The sequence below is a fragment of the Thunnus maccoyii genome, chromosome 14, assembly GCF_910596095.1.
Source record: "Thunnus maccoyii chromosome 14, fThuMac1.1, whole genome shotgun sequence".
NCBI classification, from domain to species: domain Eukaryota; kingdom Metazoa; phylum Chordata; class Actinopteri; order Scombriformes; family Scombridae; genus Thunnus; species Thunnus maccoyii.
The window spans coordinates 2,336,189-2,362,939 of NC_056546.1; the positions used below are offsets into that span (position 1 = coordinate 2,336,189).

Below are 26,751 nucleotides of genomic sequence, written 5' to 3' on the forward strand. Positions count from 1 at the left end.
CGCTAACATCAGTTGGCAGCCAGATAGCTAACTGGCTGCTCAGTGGCAGCACATTATACAGCATGTAAACATACCTCAACACGCTGTCTGTACATGACTTGTAGCTACAGCAGTTTGTTTACATTGTCTCTGTTGTCAGTGTTACACCGGTAGCCTGCCAGCTGCTGTCAATCAAACACAGACACCGACACACTCCCTCCCCCAGCTGCTGTCGATCAAACACAGACACCGACACGCTCCCTCCCCCAGCTGCTGTCAATCAAACACAGACACTGACACACTCCCTTCCCCAGCTGCTGTCAATCAAACACAGACACCGACACGCTCCCTCCCCCAGCTGCTGTCAATCAAACACAGACACCGACACGCTCCCTCCCCCAGCTGCTGTCAATCAAACACAGACACCGACACGCTCCCTCCCCCAGCTGCTGTCAATCAAACACAGACACCGACACACTCCCTCCCCCAGCTGCTGTCAATCAAACACAGACACCGACACGCTCCCTCCCCCAGCTGCTGTCAATCAAACACAGACACCGACACACTCCCTCCACCAGCTGCTGTCAATCAAACACAGACACCGACACGCTCCCTCCCCCAGCTGCTGTCAATAAAACACAGACACCGACACACTCACTCCCCCAGCTGCTGTCAATCAAACACAGACACCGACACACTCCCTCCACCAGCTGCTGTCAATCAAACACAGACACCGACACGCTCCCTCCCCCAGCTGCTGTCAATCAAACACAGACACCGACACGCTCCCTCCCCCAGCTGCTGTCAATCAAACACAGACACCGACACACTCCCTCCCCCAGCTGCTGTCAATCAAACACAGACACCGACACACTCCCTCCCCCAGCTGCTGTCAACACCTAACCAAAAATTTTTATTCAACGATGCAGAATTTTTATTGTTTGTACTATAGACTATAGACTGCGTCATCCCGCCGGCCGACTCTACAGCGCAGTCTGTGGCTGCAAATGACGTCGCACAAGCAAGATGGCAGCTCCTGAAAACGAGATATATTGGCTTCAGTTTTGCATAGCGGCAGGAAGTGGAGACGGCGTCCATCTTTATATACAGTCTGTGGTTCACCAACATCTACCTTTAAAGCTCTTTGTGATCATCCCTGAAGACTGATTTCACTCACACAGACACACAGACACACACACACACACACACACACACACATACAGATCTAACAAAAAACGTCACCACACTCTTCTAAAAGGCCATGTTAACACTCTTGTGTTTCTTGTATACAGTATGTGTGTGTGTGTTTGTAGATATGTTCGGTATGTGTGTGGCTGTGTGGGGGAGGTGGTTGTGTGTGTGTTGTGGTTGTGTATAGTAAATATTTCTACAGGAGCGATCATCTTAGCTTCATGTCAGCGTCCCCGGCTGTCAGCACAACACCGGCCCCTGGCAGAGAGAGACAGCGAGAGCAAGAAAAACCGCGGCCCCGTGCTTCCCGGCGGTGTGTGCTGTCCTAAAGACCAGCGGTGGAAACGAGACCGGAAAGATGGAGCTAATTTTAAAAAGTGAGCTGCGTGGGATGTCCTTCAATCAGCCATCTCATCCACTGATATCATGAATGTCATCAGAACAACAGAACAAATCAGCTTCCAAACACAAACAAACCATGTTTATCTGAGGTAATCTGATGAGAACTTAATCTTAAAGAGGCTATAATTGATATTTATATAACAATATATGATCTGTCAGTGTGTAATGTGTTGGTTGTGGCTTATAGTGATGAACCTACAGAGAATTATCAGTGACTCTGCAGCTCCTCTCGGCTTTACGGAGCTTTATAGTGAGTTTCAGCTCATTGTTTATCTGTCAGGCAGCTGTTTTCAGAGAAAAATCTCTAAAAAGCCACTGTACACTACCTGCTCAGCACCAAACAGACACAGTTAGCTGTAGACTAGCTGGTGAACATAGTGGAGCATTTAGCAGCTAAAGAGCCAGATATTTCCTCTCAGGAGTTGGTAGAGAGTAAAAACAGAGCTAAAAGAGAGTGAATATTGGACTGAAACACGACTCCACATGAATGATAATGTTGCTCCGTAACTGCTGGACGTGGAAATAAAGCAACTGTTTGCTAACAAGTTCAACATACCAACTTAAAAAGTGATGAATATTATCTTCTCAGCTTGTTTCAACTGTCCACAAGGGGCCAAATTGTTTACTGGAGGTTAAAAAAATAAATGTTTACTGCACCACCACATTACTGCTGAGTGGATTATGTCTGTGTGCATACTGTCACATTTACATAATACTAAATGTCACATGGAAATGGATAACATGCAACAACATGTTCTCTTTTCTCTGTGTTCTTGCAGGTGCATCAGATAAAAACTGATTAAATTAAATGTATGAACAGTGTTTTGATCTTCAGCTCTTCATCAGGCAAACTGAATCTTTTTTTTTTGGGTCCATTTCAGGATTTTAATCTTTATTCTTTAATTTCAAAATTTGTCATTTTAATATCCAATTTGTTTTTATCAGCTTCCTTTTTAACATTTAAAAACAGTCTTATTATCCTGAAAACTAAAATATAATAATAGTTTATTTCCCATTTTCCCTAAATTTAAATTCTTTAAATTAAGAGTGACACCTCTCTCATATATGAAGCTAAAGACACCAGCTAGTTAGTTTAGTTTAACTCAAAGACTGAAAACAGACAGGAGGAAACAGTTAGACTGCCTCAAGGCAGCATCTCTAACACTCACTAACACATCATTTATCGTTTGTTTAATCTGTTCAAAAACTGCAGCGTAAAAACAACGTTCTGTGTTTCTAAGGGGGGGGGGGGGGGGGGGGTTTAACATGTCAGACTATTATTTTGGCTGGGAGCTGTGACTTTCTGAAGTCCGGCACATAACGCCGCCAGTAAAAAGGATGCGGAGCGACGGAGAGGGAAGTAAAATGTTAGAGAGTTCTGTACATCTATTTGTGTAACATTACATTATGTCTCTGTGTATTTTTCATGTTTCAGCTGTTCCTTTGATTTCAATCCCTGCTGACGATGTACAGGGCTGTATACTGGGATGCAGGTTGTGTGTGTGTGTGCGTGTGTGTGTGTGTGTGTTGAGGCGTGCTGTATGTACTTGATGTTCCGGTACGTTCTGACCTCCTGGCTCCTGTTGGGATTGGCGTCCTTCAGGATTCAGACTGACAAGCCGTTAACTGAAATCTGTCTTATTTTCTATGAATGTCTGAAGCTTTAACTGAGTCTGAACTGTTGTGCATACAAAACTGAATACTGTTTACTATATTTAGAACGCAGGTTCTTGCAGGTACTGCAGATCAGTCTGACTGTCACAGCAAAAATGTATCAGCGGACGGTGATGTCGCTGTTTTTACAGGTAGTTTTGTCAGTTTTAGAGGACGTTACATTAATGAACAGTATGGAGGCTGAGTGTGTGCATGTGCTTTATAGCGTCACTTTTTATTTGAAATACAAACTTTCATTCAAATGCAGGGAAAAATTAAATATTCGAACTGTTAAAATTCAAATTTATTCTATAAACACAACAGACCATTTGAAGTAGTTTAACCTCTGATCCAGCAGAGGGCGCTCTTTAAATCACTATCAGCTTGACCATCGCAGCTCTTTGACCTGCCAGTAAACTAAGCTAATAAATAAAAATGGAGACGGACAGTAGCGAGCAAAGACGCACTGATTGGATAATCATGACATCGAAGCATCTGAGCAGCAGCGTGTGTAACACCTGCTCACGCATGCAGTGTGTGCGTCGCGGAACCTCTTGCTTTTCATTTCGGCGCCCATGTTAACAAACACAGCCCAGCGGCGGCAAAATTACAGCCTGGTCGCCAGAATAAAATGTTGGCATTGAACGTTTCTGCAAACCCCAGAAACGTTGAATATCTACGTTTCAACACGTGAAACACGTAGCATATTAACATTTCTACAAACATATCATCTCAACATTTCTAAAGTGACGTAGTTCACATGTGATCAGTATGAGTTGATCTTTCCTATATAGGAGGAGGAGGAGCAGGTGGATGGTTAGTAAGTTTGTTGACAGCAGAGAACACAGTTCGAGACCACCTCGAAACCGAAACCAGTGTCCGCTTCCCGTTTCAACCAACAAAAGCGGGTGTTTTTAGCGAGACGTCAGGACATTTGCAGCCGTTTTTCTAGCGAGAAAAGCGGCTTTTTTTTAGTAGGACATCGGCTGTTTTTATATTATTTTTTATTTTTATTTGAACCCAAACCATGATCTTTCCCCTAACCCTAACCAGACCTTAACCACAGCGTTGTCACATCATAAAACATCATTATTCAACGGATAGAAATGTTAATATGCTACGTTTGTAGAAATGTTGATATGATACGTAATTCATGTGTTGAAACGTATATGTTCAACGTTTTCTTCTGGTGACTGGGTTGCAAAATTACCAACAAAGAAAAGCAACTTTGTAAAAAGCAGCTTCCGTACTCTACAACGACAACACATCTGAGGAATCAGCAGCTGGTTTACCTGTCAGGTGAGACGGCAGAGCAGAGCAGCATCAACTCTACAAACCTGCTACAGCTGTATGACACCATGCAGGAAAATATAAAGATTATACTGAACAGTAAGACTGTGACCATATATGTATGCTTACGACAGTCATAGTAAACTGTATCTCCGACACGTTACGATATACTGGTTGTGTTTGAATTAATCTGAACAAATTACTTGTTAGTTTGAATCTGTTTGAACTTGACTTTTTGAAAAAGTGACAACAGTAACGTGTGCTACTGATGTTCCAGGCGACGACCAGTCAGACTCGACAGTTTGACTTCTGGAGCTGATTCAGCTGGCGACACACACACACACACACACACACACACACACACACACACACACACACACACACACACACACTCAGTCTCCCACTTCTGGAACTGGTCTTCAGGCAAAAGCCAAAAAGCTCCAGTTTAGTACACTGAGCCTGAGGTGGGAGTGAGACCAGTAACAGCTGAGTGTGTGTGTGTGTGTGTGTGTGTGTGTGTGTGTGTGTGTGTGTGCGCAGGTTATGCAGAAGTCAAGGTTAAAGCCATCAGCACAGAGCAGGAACAAATAATGACTCAGCTTAGTTAGAACATGACTCAGATCTGCTCATCGCATCATCAACATTTCAGCTGCTGTTTCTCTGAGTAAAGCCTGCACGTCTTTTATTTTAGCTCAACATTATCTCACTTTCTGTTTTATTAAAGCTGTTTTCATTCAGTTTTTGTTGTTGTTGTTGTTGTTTTGGCCACCAGGGGGCAGAAAACAAGCTGACAGAGCATGATCACCACATTCAGCTGTTTGTAGCCTAATATTCTCTCCACTTTTAGCTCTAGTTTGGTCTCCACCAACTCCTGAGAAATATTATAATTTATCTTATTTATTATTTCTTTAACAATTATTTCAAAATGCAGCCGCCAGGATTTTAACAGATGGTTCTGGCCCCCCGGCTACGTTTCAGACCCTTTAACTCCATACATGCCGGACAGACTGAACCACTGACTGCGACGTCTCTGTCTCTTCTGTTTATCAGTCTAGACTGTTGAACAGCCAGGAGAGCTCTGTGAACCCTCAGAGAACAGACGGCACGTATGGAGTTAAAGGGTCTGAAACGTAGCTGGGGGCCCAGAACCATCTGGGCTTTAAAGTAATAAGAAACATTTTAAAATGAATCCTAAAATTAACAGTGTAAAGATGCTCGAAAGGCTGTGATGTGCTCTTGTTTTCTGGAGCCTGTTAAAAACCTGGCGGCTGCATTTTGAAATAATTGTTTTTAAAAAAAAAGGTTTAATATAAATTAATATTTCTCAGGAGTTGGTGGAGACCAAACCAGAGCTAAAAGTGGAGAGAATATTAGGCTGCAAACAGCTGAATGTGGTGATCATGCTCTGTCAGCTTGTTTTCTGCCCCCTGGTGGTCAAAACAAAAACCGAATGATTGCAGCTTTAATAAAAACAGAAACTGAGATAATGTGAAGAGCTAAAATAAAGACGTGCAGGCTTTACTCAGACAAACAGCAGCTGAAATGTTGTTGATGCGATGAGCAGATCTGAGTCATGTTCTAACTAAGCTGAGTCATTATTTGTTCCTGCTCGTCTTTTAAAACACATTTTTTGCTGACTGTGTTCTTTTATCCATGTATTAAACTTGTGTTTTTGTTCTGTTGTGATTTTCAGTTGTGTCTCTATTTTGTTCGATGGTTTATTTTGTTTTTATTCTCTGTAAAACACTTTATTAACCCTGTTTTAGAAACGTGTTCTATACATAAATATTATTTCTATGAACGCTCTGATTTCTTCACACGTTTCCCAAAAGCAGAACTTCACAAACACACCGTTAAGAGCTTCTTAACGTCGGCTCTCTGTGGTGATGAAGATGATGATGATCGCTTTAAAGTAACTTTGCATGTTTAACTGTGTGTAAGTTCTGCTACTTTACATTAAAATACACAGATCACAAAGTGTTGTAAATGGCACAAAGAAATGTTTTCTACTTGGAATTGTTGAAGCTTCATGTGCAGTAAACAACTAACTACAGTCTTTATGATTCATGTTCCTGTGTGGAAGCTGGTTGATTTTGCTGCTGATCGACACGTTACTGTATTATAGAAACATATGCATGCAGCAACCAATGTAAACACCATATATATATAAAAATAGAGAAGATATGAGACCTGAAAATATCAAAGCAAAGTAGCCAGAAGAGACAAACATGAATATCAGGAAAGAGGAAGAATAAAACAGTCAGTTTAGTTTTATTTTCTTATATTTTAATTTACAGGTTATGACTCATCTTATATCAAACGTCACTTAAAGAACATCAGTGCTCAGGATAAAAGTTTATACTTAAAATAAACAAAACTTGAGGAAAAAACAATCTCAACCTCCTACGAATGGGGAGAAAGATCATTTCTATGAGCGTCTTTAGTTACGATGCTTTTAGGAAACATTTCTTCAGCTTAAGAACGATTCTTAAATGGATTTCTCCATCATGTTATCAGCCTCAAGATGCTTCTGGGAAACACAGCTGCTAGATATTTATAACTTTCCTCACCAGCCAGTTTCTAACTAACTTCTGCAGAAACACAAACCAGGAAGTAATAACAATAGAGAATAATTACTCTCAAAAGAGTCAAGATAGTTTCCCGACCGTTTGAAAAGGTTGCTAATCAGTATTTTAAAGAGACAGTTGGGCTGGTATAATAGATAACAATCACAAGACAAACATGAACCAACAGGTTTCAGTTCCTGGTAACAGTTAGTTCACCATCATCACGCTTGTTTTCTTTTCTTGCTGTTTGCACAAGGATTCACTTCAGCTGTGAGACGTTCGGGTGTCACCGTGTTTACGGGACAGGTGATACGTTCAGGTCTGAGTGCAGAAGGACACGGTGTTGCAGCAGAAATGTGAGCAGCGTGTTGGATTTAAAGCCTCTTTAACTCCTGGTGTTTCTTTTGACACTAGATTAGGGCACTGTCACATTACTGTGTGTGTGTGTGTGTGTTTCTCATGTTCTGAATGTGTACATGTGTGTGTGTGTTGGGGGGGGACGTCATAGTCTGTGTATGTTTGTCCTAATTGTTGTATGTGCTCAGCGTGTGTGTGGAGATTACAGTGTGTGTTACTGTGGCATTAAACGGCTTAAAGAGGAACGTGATGGTCTGATCGCCGAGTTCTTTCCTAGATGGTCTCTGCACACACACACACACACACACACACACAAACACACAGACACGCACACACAGACACCCACACACACACACACACACACACACAAATGAAGAGATTCGACTTCATATCCTCACGTATTTACACACATGAACACGATAACCATGTCCGTGTATGTACTTATAGACTTGTGAGACAAAATACACTCTGTAACCATCTCTAAGCATGAGAAAGAGTTCCCACCTTAAGAAAATGTCCCCAGTTTGCAAACATTTCCCCACTTTTCTAATTTTACTCACTTAACAAGAATGTCTTCAGTTCCCATAAATGTCCTCACTGTGAAAGAGCACACACACACTGGTCCTTTCTTTATTTAAAATGTAATTACATCTTTTAACTAATGATAATAATCTTTTTTCATATTTTGCATTGCATCAGTGTTTGTGTAGTTTTCCTGAGAGGACAGATACATGTTGTAGTTTCATGGTAACACTGTGGTAGACAGCGTCAGGTGTAATGTGTGTTACTGTGTGTGTGTGTGTGTGTGTGTGTTTTAGTGTCAGGTTTGTATCTCCAGTGACATCAGAGCTAAAGAGCCCCCCCACTGGTTTCAGTGAGGTCTGACTGACATCTAGTGGACAGTTTCAGTACTGAAGACATTTCTGACTTTTAACTGGTTCATTCAAAAACATTCAAACACAAGAATAACACAAATACAAACAGCAGCAAAATATATAAAATCAGAGTCAGGAGCCACCAGTTAAAAGGTTTATTTTGTTCCTTTATGTAACATCTGCCTCTTGCATGTTACATTTAATACATTAGTTGAGCTTTAAATTGTCACTATTACTAACAGCAAAATCTTTTAATATAGAATATAATTTTGTGAGTAATTTTACCTTTATTTAATAGTTGTAAAGTGTACATATTTGTGTTATTTTCATTATTTTATGCTGTTATCCTATATTTAATATTTGGCTACATAGTATCCACGGTAACGATGCAGCTATAAAGCCCATCACCATGGAAACAAGTGTGTGACTGTTAAATGGAAACCTGTAAATATTAATGTATAGCTGACCTGAGAGAGACTTTATTATTAATTATAATTATATTGACATTCAGAGTGATTATCTATGTGAACTGATTCATCTGTATCAATAATCTGTAATATAGTGAGTTTTTGATCCTGGTCGAGGTTCGACTGTCGGCCCTGTAACTTGTTATTTAACGGTTATTAAGCTTCATCACAGAAATCATTTATTAATATTGTAAGTTTCCTTTGATTATGATTTTATTTATGTTAAATAGTTTTACTGAGACCGGGCTTGTATCCTCCAGATCCCGACATCATTGAATCGACATCTGAGCTGTCTGGGTGCCTTCGCCGTCAGTCCACCACCATCATCATCATCACAACACAACGCAGAGACTGTAGGCTGTCACTATTATCAGCAATATAAAAGAAACTTAACGGGGGGCCTTATTATAAACTGTGAGACTAATATAGTCCCCTGTTACATCTATTTAAATAACTGAACATTAAATACTATTAATATAATACAGACAGCAGCAAAATATATAAAACAGGGTTGGAAGCCACCAGTTATTTTGTTCCTTTACAGACTTTCTAAATCCTTAAATTACTAAACATTAAATACAATACAGTTGTCCATACAGTAAGAGTTTAGTCCAGTGAGATTTAAAACAAATTTCAGGGTTTTTTTTTTACAGCCTAGGTCTTATTTTCATAATTAACTGCCAACTTTGCTGACAAGTCAAGTCACGTTTATATAATCTAATATAACCAATCACAGATTTGCCCGAAAGGCTTTAGAATCTGTGTAACATTTGACACCGTCTATCCTTAGATTCTCAATTTGGATAAAATAAGAACTCCTCAAAAAATTCCCTCTTAAAGTTGCAGTGCCACATCACACCTTACAATGTAAACCAATGGGGAGGCAATCTATGGGCATGAACTATGTGTCAAACAGAGGCTTCTGACGTCTAAACTATAAGTCTGACCACTTTCAAACCTGTATCAATGGATTCTCAACGAAATAACGAAATTTCCTACTAAAATATGATTTTTAATATAAGATTTGGCCAAACTCATGGGATTTATGAGGATATTTCACAAGAAGCGTACTCTAAAATCCTCCTCTCCAACTGCTCCTGGTGATGTCACTCCCTCAGTGCTGTGAAACATTCCGCAATACACACTCATTATAAAATCACAGGAGGAGCAAGAAAAGACTTTAAAACTCACACTCTAATATCTCAAAAACAATAAAAGATAGAAAAAACATGTAAATTCAAGATTTGTAGGTCAAAGTCTCGTGACTCATTTAAAGTTCAAATGAAGTTTGTATCTAAAACTATGTGGAAGCAGTAAATGTTCAAAAAGGTGTGGGTTCACTCACACTCTCCATTCAAATATATGAGTATTTTTCTGTGTCCAGCTGCAGTTACTTATTGTCTCTACACACCTGACAGTACACATGTCAATCAAACTTTCAAAAGAAAAGCACACCACACTTGTAAGAAATATCCCTCATTTTTAAAAAGCAATATGATCAGATACCGAGAAAGTTTGTTGTTTTAGTTTGGGTTGGAGATCACCGGTAGTCTAGTTTTCGGGTTTGGTTTTGATTAGGTTGAGTACACTTTTCTTTTAATAGGTAGGGGAATGAGCTGGGTGCGACGGCCCAGTAAAGGCGTGGCTGGCCCAGTAACTTCCTGTCTTTTGTTCTTTTTGGCTGGGATCTCCAGCTCCTTTGTTGTTAAATTAGAGGTTTTGGCGTCCTTGTTATGTTTCGGTCTCCAGGCCGCAACAACCACACAAAACGTTTCTTTCTGTGCCACTTTTGGTTGGAGAGAGTTTAACTGAAATAACTTATAATTTATATTTCAAGCATCTGTTGGCGTCTGTGTTTCAACAATCTATTATTGCAGCATGTTTGCAGCAAGTATTTAGTTCACTCATGTTGATAAAATTAAAGCAGCAGCAGCTTGACGAGGTTCTGAGACGTCTGTTTTCAACACGTCTAATTTAAACCAACCTCCCACCTGTGCTCCGTGTGCAGGTGGGAGGTTTAACAAATTATGAAATGAACTAATAAAAGACAGATAAATAAAGTAAATGAATAAATGGCAGCACAGTGTTTGTAGTTTTAATGGACTACAAAGACCATCAGCACAGAAGGGGACATCCTCTCTAAGTAGTGGTGACATTTTCCTTTAAAAAAAAAAAAAAAAAAAGCTGGAGGAAGACGTGACCATGTTGGTGCAGAGCAGTGAAAGAGAGGCAGATACACACAGAGAGCGTTCACTCGTTCTTCACCCTCCTCTTCCTCTGTTAAAGGGACAGTTTTTTGTTTTTCTCTCTCAGGATGTCTGCAGGTGAATCAGCAGGAAGCAAACTGCAGTCGGTGGACTTTGAAATCTTCGGTCATGTTCAGGGTTTGTATGTTTTCACTTCCCTCCCTCTTCTTCTTCTTCTTCTTCTTCTTCTTCTTCTTCTCCTGTTTTCTGCTCCACTCTGTGAGCCGAGTCTGTAAAATGATCCGCCGCTGCTTAATTTAGGAATGAGCACACGAGGATGTCATTTCACTTTCACTTCCTGCAGCTGCATGAGAGACACGTTGACCAGAAGATCCAGTCAGCTGTTTGTTTTAATCAGTGGAAATACACAACTAAAACATTTATTTTATAAAATTACACATGAACAGCTTAAAGACTAGATTATAAACAAGCTGTTATAATGAATCTTTGCTGTTCTCTGATTACATATTTTAAATAATGCTCTCTCTCTCTCTCTCTCTCTGTTTTAAACCTGGACAGGAGTCTGTTTCAGAATGGTGAGTTTCTTTGTGCCAAATCTAAATTCCTGTTCACTAACACCCTTTTTCCACTGGAGGAACTTTTTTCTGGGCCTAAAGGAGCCAGTCTACTCTGTCAAAAACTGCTTGTCAGATGATTGAATAGCTACAGAAACCGCCCTGCCCCTACAAGGGATGTGCCGGTATCAAATTTGCATGGTATGATGGGTGAAAATATCACGGTAAACAGTATTATCACGATAATAATCAGCGTTTCCTGAAATGCTGCTGTCAGTGCTAAAATATAGTTAACACCATGATCATCTGGGATTTTATTTACTGAGTACTGGTCTGTATGTTGCAGCTTTGTTGGACTTTACATAATAAATAACATCAGAAACAGTTTAAATTCTGTAAACAAAAGCAGGTTGTTCCAACTTTAAGACAAGAAATCACTTTAACTGCAGCTCAGTGTCTCTTAGATTCTGCACAGACTGATGAAACCGTTAAAATTCATTTTTAAAAAGGCAGAGAAATTAGTAAACAGATACAGATCATAACAGTCATCCTGGGTTCTTATAGGCCGTGAACACTGACTGCTCCTCTACACACCTTCTCCACATCACTACTAACAAACACCAGCAGCTGTAAATCAGCCGCACTTCAGTGGGTTGATGGTTAATGTTAATATAGAAAGTCCTGTCTACAGTAGAGTCGGACAGACAGGAAGTTCTCTGGTTATTCTGCGTCGGGGCGACCAGAAAGCTCTGTCACTTTTAAAGTGAACAACTGAGTGCAACATTATGACTGTCTTCCAGGAAAGACTGTCTGAAAATTTGCACTATTACCCCCCATATTTAAAAGATTTCACATCCCCACTCTTTCTACGATGGCCGACTTTTCACTCCACCTTTGAGTGCAGCCATTTGAAGAAACGTACTTGTTATCAAGCATGATCCGACCATAACCGATGCCATTCCCCACTGGTCCAGCAGCCGTCACTAGAGAGTTTTTCCGCCTCAGTTATCACAGCCTGGTCGCCAGAATAAAGCGTTGGCATTGTACATTTCTGCAAACCACAGAAACATTGAATATCTACGTTTCAACACGTGAAATACGTAGCATATTAACATTTCTGTTTTTCTGGCGAGAAAATCGGCTGTTTTTATCTTATTTTTTATTTTTATTTTAACCCAAACCATGATCTTTCCCCTAACATGCTACGTTTGTAGAAATGTTGATATGCTACGTATTCAACGTTTCTGTGGTTTGCAGAAATGTTCAATGCCAACGTTTTCCTCTGGCGACTGGGTTGGCTATCACCTGACCGTCCACCTGATCCCTACAGCTCAGAACTTTAGGTATCTCCCCGCACTGACACACTTAATTCTAATTATTAACTCATTTTCAAGCTTAACAAGTTAATAATTAGAGACGTATTGAGTTTAGATACCTAAAACATGCAGGGCAGGCGCTCTCCAGGAGCAGTGCTGGTGACCACTGGCTTAGAATATACAGCATACAGCCGCAGTCTTCTTAGTCATGTTAGTCTGTTTCGTCTGCATGTGTCTGTGTGTCTTTTGGGTTCAAACTCTGCGCTCAGTCGTCACAGTGTCAGTCCACAACAACTCTAAGAGACAGTTTGTCGTAGAGGATTTTTTTTTAATGCTTTGAGTCTGTTCATGTCAAATCTGGAACATGAGATAACATAAAAAGACTCAAAGTTATCCAGATAACTCAGTAAGTCTCTTCATATCCCGTCCAGTTGTTGCTGTGTACTTTACTGTACTAGTCTGTGTGATATTAACCCCTTCCCCTCCTCCCTCCCTCCCTCCAGTACACAGAGAAGGAGGGTCTGCGACTCGGTCTGGTCGGCTGGGTGAAGAACACCTACAGTGGGACGGTGGTGGGACAGGTCCAGGGTCCTGCTGACATGGTGGAGGAGATGTGAGTACACTGTGACACAACAGACTAGCGTATTTATTTCATATTTTGCTATCTTTGTCTATTCTGTACACACATGTGTTTTCTGTCTGTAAGTCCTGGAAGAGAGATCCCTCCTCTGTTGCTCTTCCTGAGCTTTCTGCCATTGTTTTCCCTTTAATTGGGAGAGTTTTCCTTATTTGAATCAAGCGTGTAAGAATGGAGGTTTTTGTATACAGCACACATTACATCCACCACTGATGGTGATGTGGTGTTACTGTTTTCCAGCCACTAGATGGCGGTCTTTACCTTCACAGCCCAGTTTATGCATCTATCACATAAAGAGCTGCAGTCTGAACAGGTTTTCTGACACCTCTTTACTTCCAAGTTGAACTATTAAAATGTGTTGTAAAAAATACAAACTAAACTAATATACTAAATACATTAATACCAACAAAATGACCCGAACACATTTGTTCACAACAGATGAGCAAGTAAAAGTTACAAAAATCAAAATTTAAACAAATGATTCTGAATTTTTAAAAAAATGTATTAATGGTTTGGTGGAAGAAAAACACATAAAACTGCTCATGACACCAATCACAGGTCCACCGACACACTTAAAGGTGCAGTGTGTAGAATTTAATGGCATGTAGAGGAACGGACTCGGCAGAAATGGAATATAAGGAAGGAGGAAGCGAGTCTTCTTCCACAGAGCCACAGCTGCACCGCCATGTTTCTACAGTAGCCCAGAACGGACAAATCAAACACTGACTCTAGAGAGAGCCTTTCGCATTTATGGAAAGTTTCTCAGCCGGCGGGGGAGGAGGGTACGAGATACTGGCTTCATATGATCTCATTAGATTGTGACTTGTTTATATTCAAGCTGCAGATACAAAAATGAAGTTGTACTACAACATTTTTGAGACAGAGAAGTCCATTTTCAAGAATCAAAGATTAATAATGATTTATTTTTTTCTTTTTCTTAAAGGAAATCTGAAAATATAGACGTCATTTGTAGAACAGAAATGTATTTTCTGGAGCGCCACGCTAGCTGAACGGTTACTGTACATGTGACATATTTATTACCTCTGTAGTCCAGCAAGGGACCTTTGTTGCATCTCTCTCTCTCTCTCCTCTTGTTTCCTGTTGGCCTCTGAGCCAATAACTGTCCTCTAAAAGCAGAAAGTGCCAAAAAAATGTTTTCCTTTATTCATCATTGAGGAGTCCAGATGTACTAAATGACTTCAGAGGTAAATGACGCCTCCTGCATTAAATTTCTTATAAAACAGGAAGTTTAAGTCATGCTGTTGGTGTAATTTAACACTAAATCTTTAAGTTTCTGGGTTATTAAATCATGTGTTTTGGCACTTTATTATAATATCTAAACATCCTCTTCCTCTCAGTCAAAATACTTGAGAGAAAAGAGCTTTTTTTCTTTATGACCTGATTACATTTGAGATTCATCTGATAGTTACATAAATTCTGCTCCTCATTGTCCTCTTTCTGTCTCGTCCTCCCGGACTGATGGTAATAACCGATAATCAATCATGAAACTTGAAGACGGAGCTCAGTTTGTTTTCTCAATCTTTCTGTCCGTCGGGAGTGATGTCACCGGGGTGTGGATGTCTCATTTAGATGACATCACCGCCGCCGCCGCCTTCAGGGATCTGCTGCTCTCTTACTACACACACACACACACACACACACACACTCACTCACACACACACAAACACTTGACCCATGTAAAAAAGAAAGTCACATAATTCTTGTGTTTGTTTTTACTCTTTGCAGCGCCAGGCGGGTGGAGTTAACAGAAACAAAAGAAACCAAAAGAAGCGTAAAAACTTTTTTATTACAGAAAATGGAAAGAATGTACATTTAATTAAATCTGCATGTCACAACTTTTATTTAAAGGCCTCGTCAGACATAGAAAACCTGAAATGTGCTGCCTTCATCTATCTGTTAATGTAAATGTTGATAAAAAGGTATTTTCTGTCTTATCAGATCCAGTCTTGTGTTTGGACTTTGATCACATTTCGACTGAGAATTACAGGAAGAGAAAAAATGGTTTGATGTGAAAGTTGAAGGAACTAAAAGCAGATTTTGGCTCTTTGTTGTGGTTTGGTTAAATACCTAATATATCATGTTTAACCTGACTGTCGCTGTTAGAAACTCACTTTCATTGAAAGGATTAAACATACACTTTCTACTATTTCCGTCCATTCTCTCAGGGATCTTTTCCGCGCTCACTCTCACGTCCTTCCCGTTGACTCCACTTTCACCGCGACCTCACTTCCTGCCATGGCCTGGGAAACAGGAAGCAGCTGTTCCTCTGGGCAGAGAAAGAGGAGGGGAGGAAGGAGATAATGGATAGAGGAGAGGAGGAAACTCAGAGAGAGAGAGAGAGAGAGACCGAGGAGGTGGGAAGAAAGGAGAGGAAAATGAAAGAGAGGGAGGAGGTTAAAGGAAAGGATGCAAATGGAGAGAGAGAGAGAGAGATGATGGTGGGAGGTGAACAAGTGGGTGGTTTCTACTTTTTACTCTGAGAAAAATAAATCCTCAGAGAGCCGGAGCAGCTTAGAAATAAGAACAGACTGAAGAAGAAAAGAGAAATGTAAAAAAAAAAAAAAGTCTCTCGTTGAGGTGTGAAAAACCACGAGGAAGGATAAAGGAGAGTAAATTAGAGGGAACGGAGAAAGGAGGAGATAAAAAGAGATGTTACTGGTGTCTGACATTCACATGAGTAGGATTAGATTAATCCAGGAACATGACAGAAAGGCTGTATGTGTGTGTGTGTGTGTGTGTGTGTGTGTGTGTGTGTGTGTGTGTGTGTGCTTCTGGAGACTGACTTCATAGAGACACAAAAGCATTTAAAATGTGTTAAAAAGGCCTAAGATGACATATGTTTACTGTTTTCTGAAAGAGAGAAAAGAAAAAGTTTTCTGATCTGTCGTTTTGTCTTCCAACACTGTTACAAATCACTGCTGGAAAATCTGATGTGACAACGCTATGGTTAAGGTTTGGTTAGTGTTAGGAAAATGTCATGGTTTGGGTTCAAATAAATAATTAGGGTTAGAGGAAGGTGGTGGTCATGTGGTCATATTTTTCTTCTTGTCGACAAATCTCATGTTTGGATCCAAACCAACAATGAACTGATCTTGTATTGTGTGTATATCTTATTCCTCTGTTGTCGTCCAAAAACCTTTTAAAAACACATCATTGAGCCACATCGCTGCACTGGGTGACATGTTTCTTCATCATGAAGAGTTTGGTCACAATAGAAAAGTAAAAATAGTGATAAGACAATAACCCACCACATGTGCAGAAATGTGGTTTCATTTACAGACTTGTTGTACTACATATCACAACCTCTTGACTTGGTACTACACTGTAATTTTATTGTAAATAACCTGTTTGTTTCTGCTCATCTTACTGCTATGTGTTTCTTCTTTCGTGTCATGTGACTGTGTTCCCAGATTTCAGATAATAACTCAGTTAGTACTGATAGAAAATGATGAAACAAAAAAGGGGTTAAAGAATGTTTTATGGTGTTATGTCAGTGAAGGTCCTCACAAGTATAGAAGTACAAATGTGTGTTTGGGATCAGTGTTGTTGTTTTAGAGGAAAATGGCAGCAGATTACAAACCTACTAACATCCAGCTGCTGGAGACTTAACACTAAGCTGTGTGTGTGTGTGTGTGTGTGTGTGTGTGTGTGTACAGTAGAGTAGTAGGTCATGCAGCAGATCAGTGGACTGTAGATGGAGAAGTTTTTTTGCCAAAAAAGAGAAAGTAGGACAGCTCATCTCTCTTTCACAAGCTCTCTCTCTCACTCTCTCTCTCTCTCCACCTCCGCCCCTGCTTTTCTGTTGCTCACTCGCTCGCTCTTTCTGGCTGAGCTTCAGTACAGATACACGGACGTGACCCTGATCCTCTGCAATCTCCTCTAATCTACACACACACACACACACACACCAACACAAGATCAGCATCATTACATAGTCACAAAAACACTCGGTCAGTCAGTCAGTAGTAAAACACACTATTTTCTGCTGCAGGACACAAAGTTTCTCAGGGTTAAATATAGCCGAAGGAATGTTTGCATTTTCCCATGATGCCCCTGGTCGTCCAGATGCTGGCTTGACCTCTGACTGGCTGGTTGTGTTTTTTTTGTTGTTGTTTTTGTCTACATTTTTGTCCCAAAAGCAGTGAGGCTTGAATGAGGCGGAGCACACGGACTTACTCGTTTCATCAACTTGTTGTGAATCAAAGCTCAACGTTTCAGTCTACACCTTCATCAAGGGGCCAAACAGGAATAAAGAGTTGAAAACCACTTTTTAAACATCACACAAGGCATCCTATAGGATAGCTACATCATTCAGTAATTAAACCATCATCTGTGTCACCTGTATTGTTACATAATTTACAACAAACTGTATCAAAGCTAAATAATAACAGTTAAACTCGTCCAGCTCTTCATTCAGTCCCTGCGGTGATCGTGTGTTTAATTTACGTATCCAAGCAATAGATCCAGATTCAGCAACATGTATTATCTCTCCAGAAAAGCTACTGTGTTATTTTGGGCTGTCTGAGATGTGAGCTGATGGTTGTGAGGGAAACGTGGTGAAATCTTTTGTCGTCAATCCAAAACAGAGCTCCTAGATCTGACTGTGAGACTCGTCCACCAACAACTTTTAGGACAATTTGAATAACAGTGAAAGTATCACACACTCACTGCCTCGCTTACTGCTGGAATATTTATTGGTTTACAACGTTTCGTTATGTACGACCTTCATCAAGTCATTTAGGACCAAAGTCTTAGTGTGACTGCTGTTACAACCCACGTCTACAAACCAAGTCAATTTATGTAAAGAGCACATTTAAAAACAACAGATGTCGACCAAAATGCTTTACAGAGAGATTACATTTGTGGGATTATTTCAATGATGGTTACAATCAAACAAGAACACAGGATCAAAGTAACAACACAGACATAAATAAGATAAAAAAAAACTACAACACATCATCTTTAGCTTTTAACTGAGTTTGTGGATTGAAGAGCAGTGATTGGTCAGCAGATCTGAGGGGTCTGGAGCTGGGAAAAGGGGATGAGCTGTTCAGAGAGGTAGCCTGGTGCTTTAAAAACAAATAAAAGAATCAATTCTGCACTTCTGGTAACCAGTGATAGAGGCCAGTAGAGGGGAGATATGGTCTCTCTTCTTGGTACCAGTGAGGAGTCCAGCTGATGCATTTTGAACCAGCTGTAGGCGAGATAAAGCTGACCGACCGATTCCTACATAGAGGGAATTGCAGTAGTTGAGGCGAGAGACAGTAAAAGCGTGAACTATAGTCTCCAAATCTTTAACGGACAGGAATGATTTTAACTTTGCAGGTGATCTAAGATGACAGATGAAGTGACAGAGGCGCGAGGGCATTGAATGTGGTTGCAGAGTTGTCTGCAGGGCCGAGGATTAGGACCTCCAGGATTTTACATCCTCAGTGCAATTTAGGAGGGAGTTTACACTGCATGGGTCACAAGGTTTCAGCGGAGGTACAGCTGGGTGTCGTCGGCGTAACAATGATAGGATTATATTTCCCCAAAAACAGACCCCAAAGGATATACAGGGAAAACAAAATAGAGCCTAATATGGAGCCTTGTGGTACTCCACAAGAGATGGAAGGGCCACTGAAGGGCCTGGAAACAGAGTACGTTGACCAGAACGACATTTTCTTATGATTCTATCAACATCGTAGCGCTACAATTCACCACACATTCATCTCACACAACCCAGTCGCCAGAGGAAAACGTTGGCATTAAACGTTTCTGCAAACCACAGAAACGTTGAATATATATACGTTTCAACACGTGATTTACGTATCATATCAACATTCCTACAAACGTAGCATATTAACATTTCTACCGGTTGAATAATGATGTTTTATGATGTGACAACGCTGTGGTTAAGGTCTGGCTAGGTTCAGGCACAAAGACCACGTGGTTAGGGTTAGGGGAAAGATCATGGTTTGGGTTAAAATAAAAATAAAAAATAAAATAAAAACGGCCGAAGCCTCACTAAAAAAAAAGCCGGTTTTCTCGCCAGAAAAACGGCTGCAAATGTCCTGACGTCTCGCTAAAAACACCCACTTTTGTCGGTTGAAACAGGAAGCGGACATTGGTTTCAGTTTCGAGGTGGTCTCGAACCGTGCTCTCTGCTGATTTCCAACTTGCTGCCAAGAAACTTACTAACCATCCACCTGCCCCTCCTCCTCCTATATGGGAAAAATCAACTCATATAGATCACACGTGAACTACGTCACTTTAGAAATGTTGAGATGATACGTTTTGTTGACATTTTAATGTGATACATTTTGTATAAATGTTGATATAATATGTACTGTAGAAATGTTAATATGCTACGTTTTGTTGAAATGTTGATATGCTACGTATTTCATGTGTCGATATTCAACGTTTCTGTGGTTTGCAGAAACGTACAATGCCAACGTTTTATTCTGGCGACCAGGCTGTCTCACAATGTGACGTATTGATATCATGCAGTCATGACACCAGATTATGACCAAGATTTTATTAGAGGCGTCTGGCACGATAAACTTACCCCATTATTGTCTCACAGTCTAAAGGCGGCTTTAGTTGGATATACAGGTATTCCTAAAACAGCTTCTGATAATGATTATAACTTAAAGCTACATTATGTACGTTTCTTCTTATATTATTTAGTTGAAATAGTATTTATTAACGTGGAGCGGTGTTTTCCAGAACCTTGTGGTTTGAATATTGAACCTGCTGAATGTTCTTCTTGTGTCTGTGTCTTGTGTTCGCTCCTCTACAGGAAAGTGTGGCTGAGTAAAGAAGGAAGTCCGAGCAGCCGGATCACCAGAGCCTCCTTCACCAACCAGAGAACCATCGACAAGCTGGAGCTCTCCGGCTTCAAGACTCGCTTCTGACCAACTAATCAAACGTACCCTGACGAGATTCCCTTTCTGTGTGAGGGCAGCAACACTCACAGCTGCTTCTAGTGTTCAGAACTGTTAAATAGCTACCTGTAATGATTTACGAATGAAGACTGTTGAATGATATACTGGAGTTTCTTTGTTTGTAGAAAGACTCGGGTTTGAGTCCAGTCACTTTGTGTAAGATAAGAGTGGAGTTTCCCTGTTGTTCTGTCAGATTTTTAAAAAGGAAAAAGCTCGATGTTATGTGTCAGTACATGTTTGTGCACAGAAATAATACACTAATAAAAATGGTGCAGTCTGTGTGTCACTGTGTTTGTGCTTTTTCTTCTTGTTCCTCCGGTTGGATGTCAGATGTCTCTTCTCTGTGCAGAATGATTCATCTGCTGAAGGAGGAAAGTCTCTCTGTGTTCACCTTAAATATCAGTTTAACACCTGGATGTATCTGCAGGGTTTGTTACATCACAACTACTTTTTAGCCAATCGTGGTCCAGTATGCAGCTTACGCAGGTGTGATGTGGAAACTTGAAGCCTCCAGAGTACAAACACTGAGAATAGACTTTACAGTGAAGAAGGTGACATCTTGTGTCCAGTGTGTTTTAATGAGGGAGAAGAAGGAGATGTAGTTTTAATTAAAAGGATTATATTTAGGTGTGACAACTCTTTCTGGAAAGACTCTTTGTCCTCTACCTGTTTCAGCTCACCTGGACCGACAGGCTTCTATACAAGCTGGAGGCAGTCGGCTCTCTCTCCTCTGGTTTCGGTTTCGGTTGTGTTTAGTTTCATTTATCTCTTAGTTATGTACAACAAATCTGTTTTTAGTTACAACTCATGTGTTGTCTCCCCTGGTGGTTTGTGACAAAGGCAACTGGATTTTTTTTGTTTTTTTGTGGAAAAACCATATTAGACACATTATATTTCATATATATCTAACAACATGACTGGAGAGGATCTTTAGGATGCATTAGACACATTATATTTCATATATATCTAACAACATGACTGGAGAGGATCTTTAGGATGCATTACTGTAAAAAGCTGCAAGAATACATAAACCATCAGTATGTTTGTTGATTTGCTGTGTCACTGTCAGTCCTGTGAGGATTTTCTAGTTAATTTGTCATATTTTACTTGGTAACAAGAAGAGTTTGAGTCACTGAATTTCCCCCAAAGAATATCCTTGAAATTCCTTGAATTTCATGAGCAAGCTCGGATCGGAAAAATGAAGTGAGAAACAGAATTAAGGCTACAACTAATGATTATTTTCACTATTGATTAATCTGATGATGTATAGAGTCAAAGGTGATGTCTTCAGATGTCTTGTTTTGTCTGACAAACAGTCCAAAACTTAAAGATATTCAATTAACAACAAAGATAAGCATGAAATCTTCACAGTTGAGAAGCTGAAACCAGCTCATTTTTGTCATTTTTGCTAAAAAAAAAAATTATGAAAACGATTAATTGGTTTTCAAATTAGTTCACAAGTAATTTTCTGTGTTCTGTAGCTGAAATCTGTCACCGTGTGTCTGTCTGATGTATACAAACACTCAGCAATGATTACATAACAGTACGTCACGTGACCTGATTACCTGCCATCTGATCCAATTAGATCACAATGAGAGAATCCCTGACGCAGCAGGAACAGAGCGCCGGTTCACTGCAGCGTCTCAGAGTGTCTGTAAGTCTCACAGCAGGTTTCTCTTTCTTTGTCCTGTAACTCAAATGTCACAGGTTTGACCCCCAGGCTGTGCAAGGCTGCGCTGCAGATTTGATTGTAATGGTCCTTCAAGAGGTTTTAGGCATATCTTGAGATGTTCTAGTGGTTTCTGAGGAGGTTATTGAGGTCCTGTTGTCACTGAGGGGGTTCTAGGGTTCCTGTAGAGGGTTCTAGTGGCCATTGAGGAGGTTGTAGGGGTCCTTCAGTCGATTCTGTGGATCCTGAGAAAGCTCTATTGGCCCTTTAAAAGGTTCTAGGGGTCCTTTCAGATGTTCTAGTGGCCATTGAGGAAGTTGTAGGGGTCTTTTAGTCGATTCTGTGGATCCTGAGGAAGCTCTTTTGGTCCTTTAAAAGGCTCTAGGGGTCCTTTCAGATGTTCTAGTGGCCATTTAGGATGTTCTAGGGCCCCTTTTGGATATTTTAGTGGCTGTTTAGGATATTGTACAGGTCCTTTCATTTAAGATGTTCTAGAGGTCCTTTCAGATGTTCTAGTGGCCCATGTGGAGGTTCTGGGGCTGCTTTAAGTGCTTAAACACCAATAGACAGTTCTCTCCACCACCATCATCAATACATTTAATGAGAGAAGATCTTCTGGAAGAACTGTGTTCATCCTTCCAGTTCCACACGCTGGATTTTACTTGGTTTTTGTTGTGTCAATTTCATATTTAATTAAATTTAATATAATTTAAAAGCTCATTAGTTGACTGGCTCAACTGTGACTGATGAGTCAAAATGTTTGGAAGAAGGCTGACAGGTTTGACTTCTGTCAATCACAACGGAGTCAATAAGAGCTACAGAGACTGTGATCAATGAGATGATCCAGTTACCTGATGGATTAAAACAATCAGCACTGTTCACAGGCTGGTCAACAACTCTTACAGATTTCTTTTGTTGGCTGCCAAGGAGATCAGAGATTAAAAACTAATGTTAAACTGTGTAAAATGTTCAGTTAGCAGGAACACAGAGATGTAATAAATTAACTAAAATGTGAGAAAAACACCAGGATGATCCTTTAAATGTCTTTTTGTCATGAAATCTGATCTTTAATGTACAAACATATTAAAGATCAACTTCAATAGTGTGTGTGTGTGTGTCTGTGTGTCTGTGTCAGTGCTTAGAGACCAACTCCCCATGGATACACTGTTGGAGGTGGACGCCTTGTCGTCATGCCAACCTACCCCGAGACATTACACACACACAAACACACACACACAAAGTTGGTCTTTAATATGTTTGTGCACCCGCAGCGTTTCAGAGCCTCCCCATTGGTTATTCAGGAGGAAACGTCAAATGTTGGACAAAAGTTTTGAACTCGTAGATTTGATTCGTAGCTTCAAAACTTGGGATTCACACATGCAGCTGAGTTCGATGTGTAACTGCAAACCTTTGTGCAAATCTTCCTTATGCACTCACACATTGGAAATTATTTATGCAAATCTTTTATACATTCACAAACTTGAATGTTTTCATACAAAATGTTTTCACACATTCAGATACAATACTTATGACCCTAATTTTATTCCATAGAAGAAGAGGAGGTGTTAGTTGTTAATGTGTGTTTGAAGAGGATCTTAATGTAACGTCATACTTACATAACACACACACACACACACACACACACTCTACTGTGTGTGTGTGTGAGGGCTGTAATGGAATAATAACCACAGGCGGTGTCTCCCCACAGAAAATACCAAGAACTGTCGACTCTCTTGTCTCATAACTCTTGTAACAGCTCGTGTAGCTGCGAGTGTCTGTTTGATGTACATTTTGTCATCTGCTCATCCTCACGTCTGCATGCAGCCATTTTGCCTCGAGGGGGGAGGAAAAAAAAAGTGAGCTTTCAAGTTCTCATGAAGTGCAACACAAAAAGAAGAAACCCAGACGCAGCTGGTCCTAATATTAATATGCTGGAATAACACTGATTGGCCTCAAGTTTATTTAAGAATATGCATCATGTGTTTCTTTTTAAAATTATAATAAGAGTATTGACGCTTCTTTGTGGATGTTTTCCTTTTGTGTGCAAATTCCCTGAAAAATATGCAGTTAATTAAATGATCAAAACCAAGTGACACATAGTAAATATTAGGCTCTCGGGGGCTCCTGGAGGTCCGGGGCCAGATGATGATCCAGTGTTGCATTCAGCACGAAATGTCAGACCTCAAGGACTGAACATGCTGACTGTGCACCTGGACACATAACTCAAGAAACAAAACCAAACCTGCGATCACTGATCTGTACACATAGATAGACAAACAGATACATGCAGATAAACATACATGCACTGATACAGATTATGCACATAAATGCCATGTTTTAGGGAACATATACAGGTGTATACATATGCAACACATGTAAATTAATTGTTATGTGATGTAAATACGGTTGTTATTGAGAATATTTATTATGAGCTTTATTTAATTAATGTATCTCTGGTAGTGACATGTTATGACTATTTTAAGTAGAAAAGTCTAACCAGGGTCAGAGGTCGCAAATTAGCCTCGGCTATAAATCCTATATGCAACACATCTGTTTTATGTTGTTTTAACCTGTTACGATGTTTTTTTTGCATCGTAATAAAAAAACCAAACAAAAAAAACCCAAAAAACATATGTCTCACTAAGCTTGACTTTTGTTTTTTTTCGCCAGTAGAGCATCTTTATCTGCAGCGTTGCTTTCACATATTATCCCTGGTTTTATTTGTGTTAAGTATAATGTTTTGTTTCAGTTAACATCTGTATTATATCTTCTGGTTAATCAACACAGACAAGTATTGTTTAAAGCATATGTCTGGTGATTTTTTATATTTTTCTTATTGTCAACAAATCTCATGTTTAGATCCAAACCATCAATGAACTGATCTACTCATAAGTATTGTGTGTGTATCTAAAGCCTGATATATCTTATTCCTCCGTTGCTTTGTTCACAGCTTCACTAGCTTGTTGTGCTACATATCACAACCTCTTGACTTTGTACTGAAGTTCTTTGAGAAATTTATTATGTAGCACAAAGCTCCTTCATCCATGAAGAGTTTGGTTACTGTAACTCATTTAGAAACTGTTCCAAAGAGTAATGATAGTAATAAGATAATGATCCTCAGGAGTAACGTTCCTGGTACGGCAGAGACCACTGAGTATGTGCAGGAACACATGCACATGCTCACACAAACAATGCATTTCTCAAAGAACTTCAGTACAAAGTCAAGAGGACGTGATATGTAGCACAACAAGCTAGTGAAGCTCTGTGAACAGATCCCACGTATGTGCAGTGGCGTGTTACTGTCTCATCACTATTTATATTCTTTGGAGACTTTTCTAAACAAACTAACGTGACCAAACTCTTCATGATGAAGGAACATTTCACCCAGTGCAGCGATGTCCTTCTCATTGATGTGTTTATAATAGTTTCTGGACAACAAAGGAGGAATAATATAATAAGATATATCAGGCTTTGATACACACATAATACTTGTTAGTAGATCAGTTCATCAGCTCATCCAAACATGAGATTTGTTGACAAGAAGAAAAATATAGAAAATCAACAGACTTTTCCTTTAAGTTCAGTTATTGTTTATCAGTTTAGTCCTGAGTTCATGTCATAGGTCAGAACAAAGCTGTGTCGACTCTACACTAACACGCTGTTTATTAACTAAAACAGTATGTGAGAGTTTTTAGTATGTCCAAAACCTTAATATGAAACCAATACTGCATACTATTTCTGGGGAAATATTACAGTATGCAAGCACTGGATACTACACCAGCATAAATATCCCACAATGCAATGCAGTAGTGACAACAACAACATAACAGACGATAGCGGAGGCAGCTCTGGCGTAACGTCAATAACGCTTCAATTTAATTAAGGTGTCACTTTGCTAGGCGTAATATATTTTTTAAATTAGTTCAGACTTTGTAGTTGGCACAGGTTACCATGGTTACACATCTCCAACCAGCAAAGAGGCTCTCAGGAAGTGACGTGATAATTACAGCTCAGTGTGTCCGAAAAGATAGAAACTACTGTTTATTCACACTCAAGTAAGTTGAACGATAGGACACATGTTGGGGATGTAGTGCATCGGATGAGAGGAAGTTTCTGGAACTCTGAAGGTGTCTCCTCCTCATCCTCGTGTGGATCAACAACACATTTAAAGTCATCTTATCTAAAACTGACAGCTCATCCTGCTCAGCTCAGAGATCATTACGACCGTGACATCTGAAGCAGCCTGTTCCCAACTTGTTTTATGTCCATAAACGCCTCCGAACACAAACCTGTCACACTTTCTGACTGCAAAACCTGCACGATGCAAATAATACAGCATATAATAATGATAATAATAATGCAGCCACCCACACACTCACACTGGTGCCATGAGAGAGAGAGAGAGAGAGAGAGAGAGCCCACCCACACACTCCAATCACTGTGGAAAAGCTGGAAAAAATCCACCGGCTTTGACCTCTCCTTCCTCCTCCTCCTCTTCCTCCGCCTCTTCCTCTCCCGGCAACCAGTTTGGCATCCCGTAGTGGTCACCGTGGAAACGCCACTCTGTCTGGAAGTGTTTGTGAGCGAGATACAGAGATACAGAGAGAAAAGAAAAGTTGATGCCATCTCTTCTCTCCTCC

At 40.1% G+C, this 26,751-nt stretch overlaps 2 protein-coding genes across 5 annotated transcripts in view; one reads left to right on the forward strand and one right to left on the reverse strand.

The window, feature by feature from the left end:
* Positions 1-26,751, reverse strand: part of LOC121911227 (G-protein coupled receptor 4-like) — a 723,099-nt gene that overhangs the window by 425,062 nt on the left and 271,286 nt on the right. The gene's annotated exons all lie outside the window — the stretch shown is intronic.
* LOC121911241 (acylphosphatase-2-like) lies at positions 1,554-20,728 on the forward strand. Of its 4 annotated transcripts, none has more exons than XM_042432550.1 (5): positions 1,554-1,661; positions 11,095-11,165; positions 11,547-11,563; positions 13,362-13,471; positions 20,298-20,728. In XM_042432550.1, the coding sequence occupies exons 1-5, from the start codon at positions 1,597-1,599 to the stop codon at positions 20,410-20,412; spliced, it is 378 nt and encodes a 125-aa protein (XP_042288484.1). In that variant the 5' UTR covers positions 1,554-1,596; the 3' UTR covers positions 20,413-20,728. The 4 variants fall into 4 exon arrangements, with proteins under 4 accessions (XP_042288484.1, XP_042288485.1, XP_042288487.1 ...); XM_042432551.1 differs by lacking the exon at positions 1,554-1,661 and adding an exon at positions 6,754-7,438; XM_042432553.1 differs by lacking the exon at positions 1,554-1,661 and adding an exon at positions 8,444-8,467.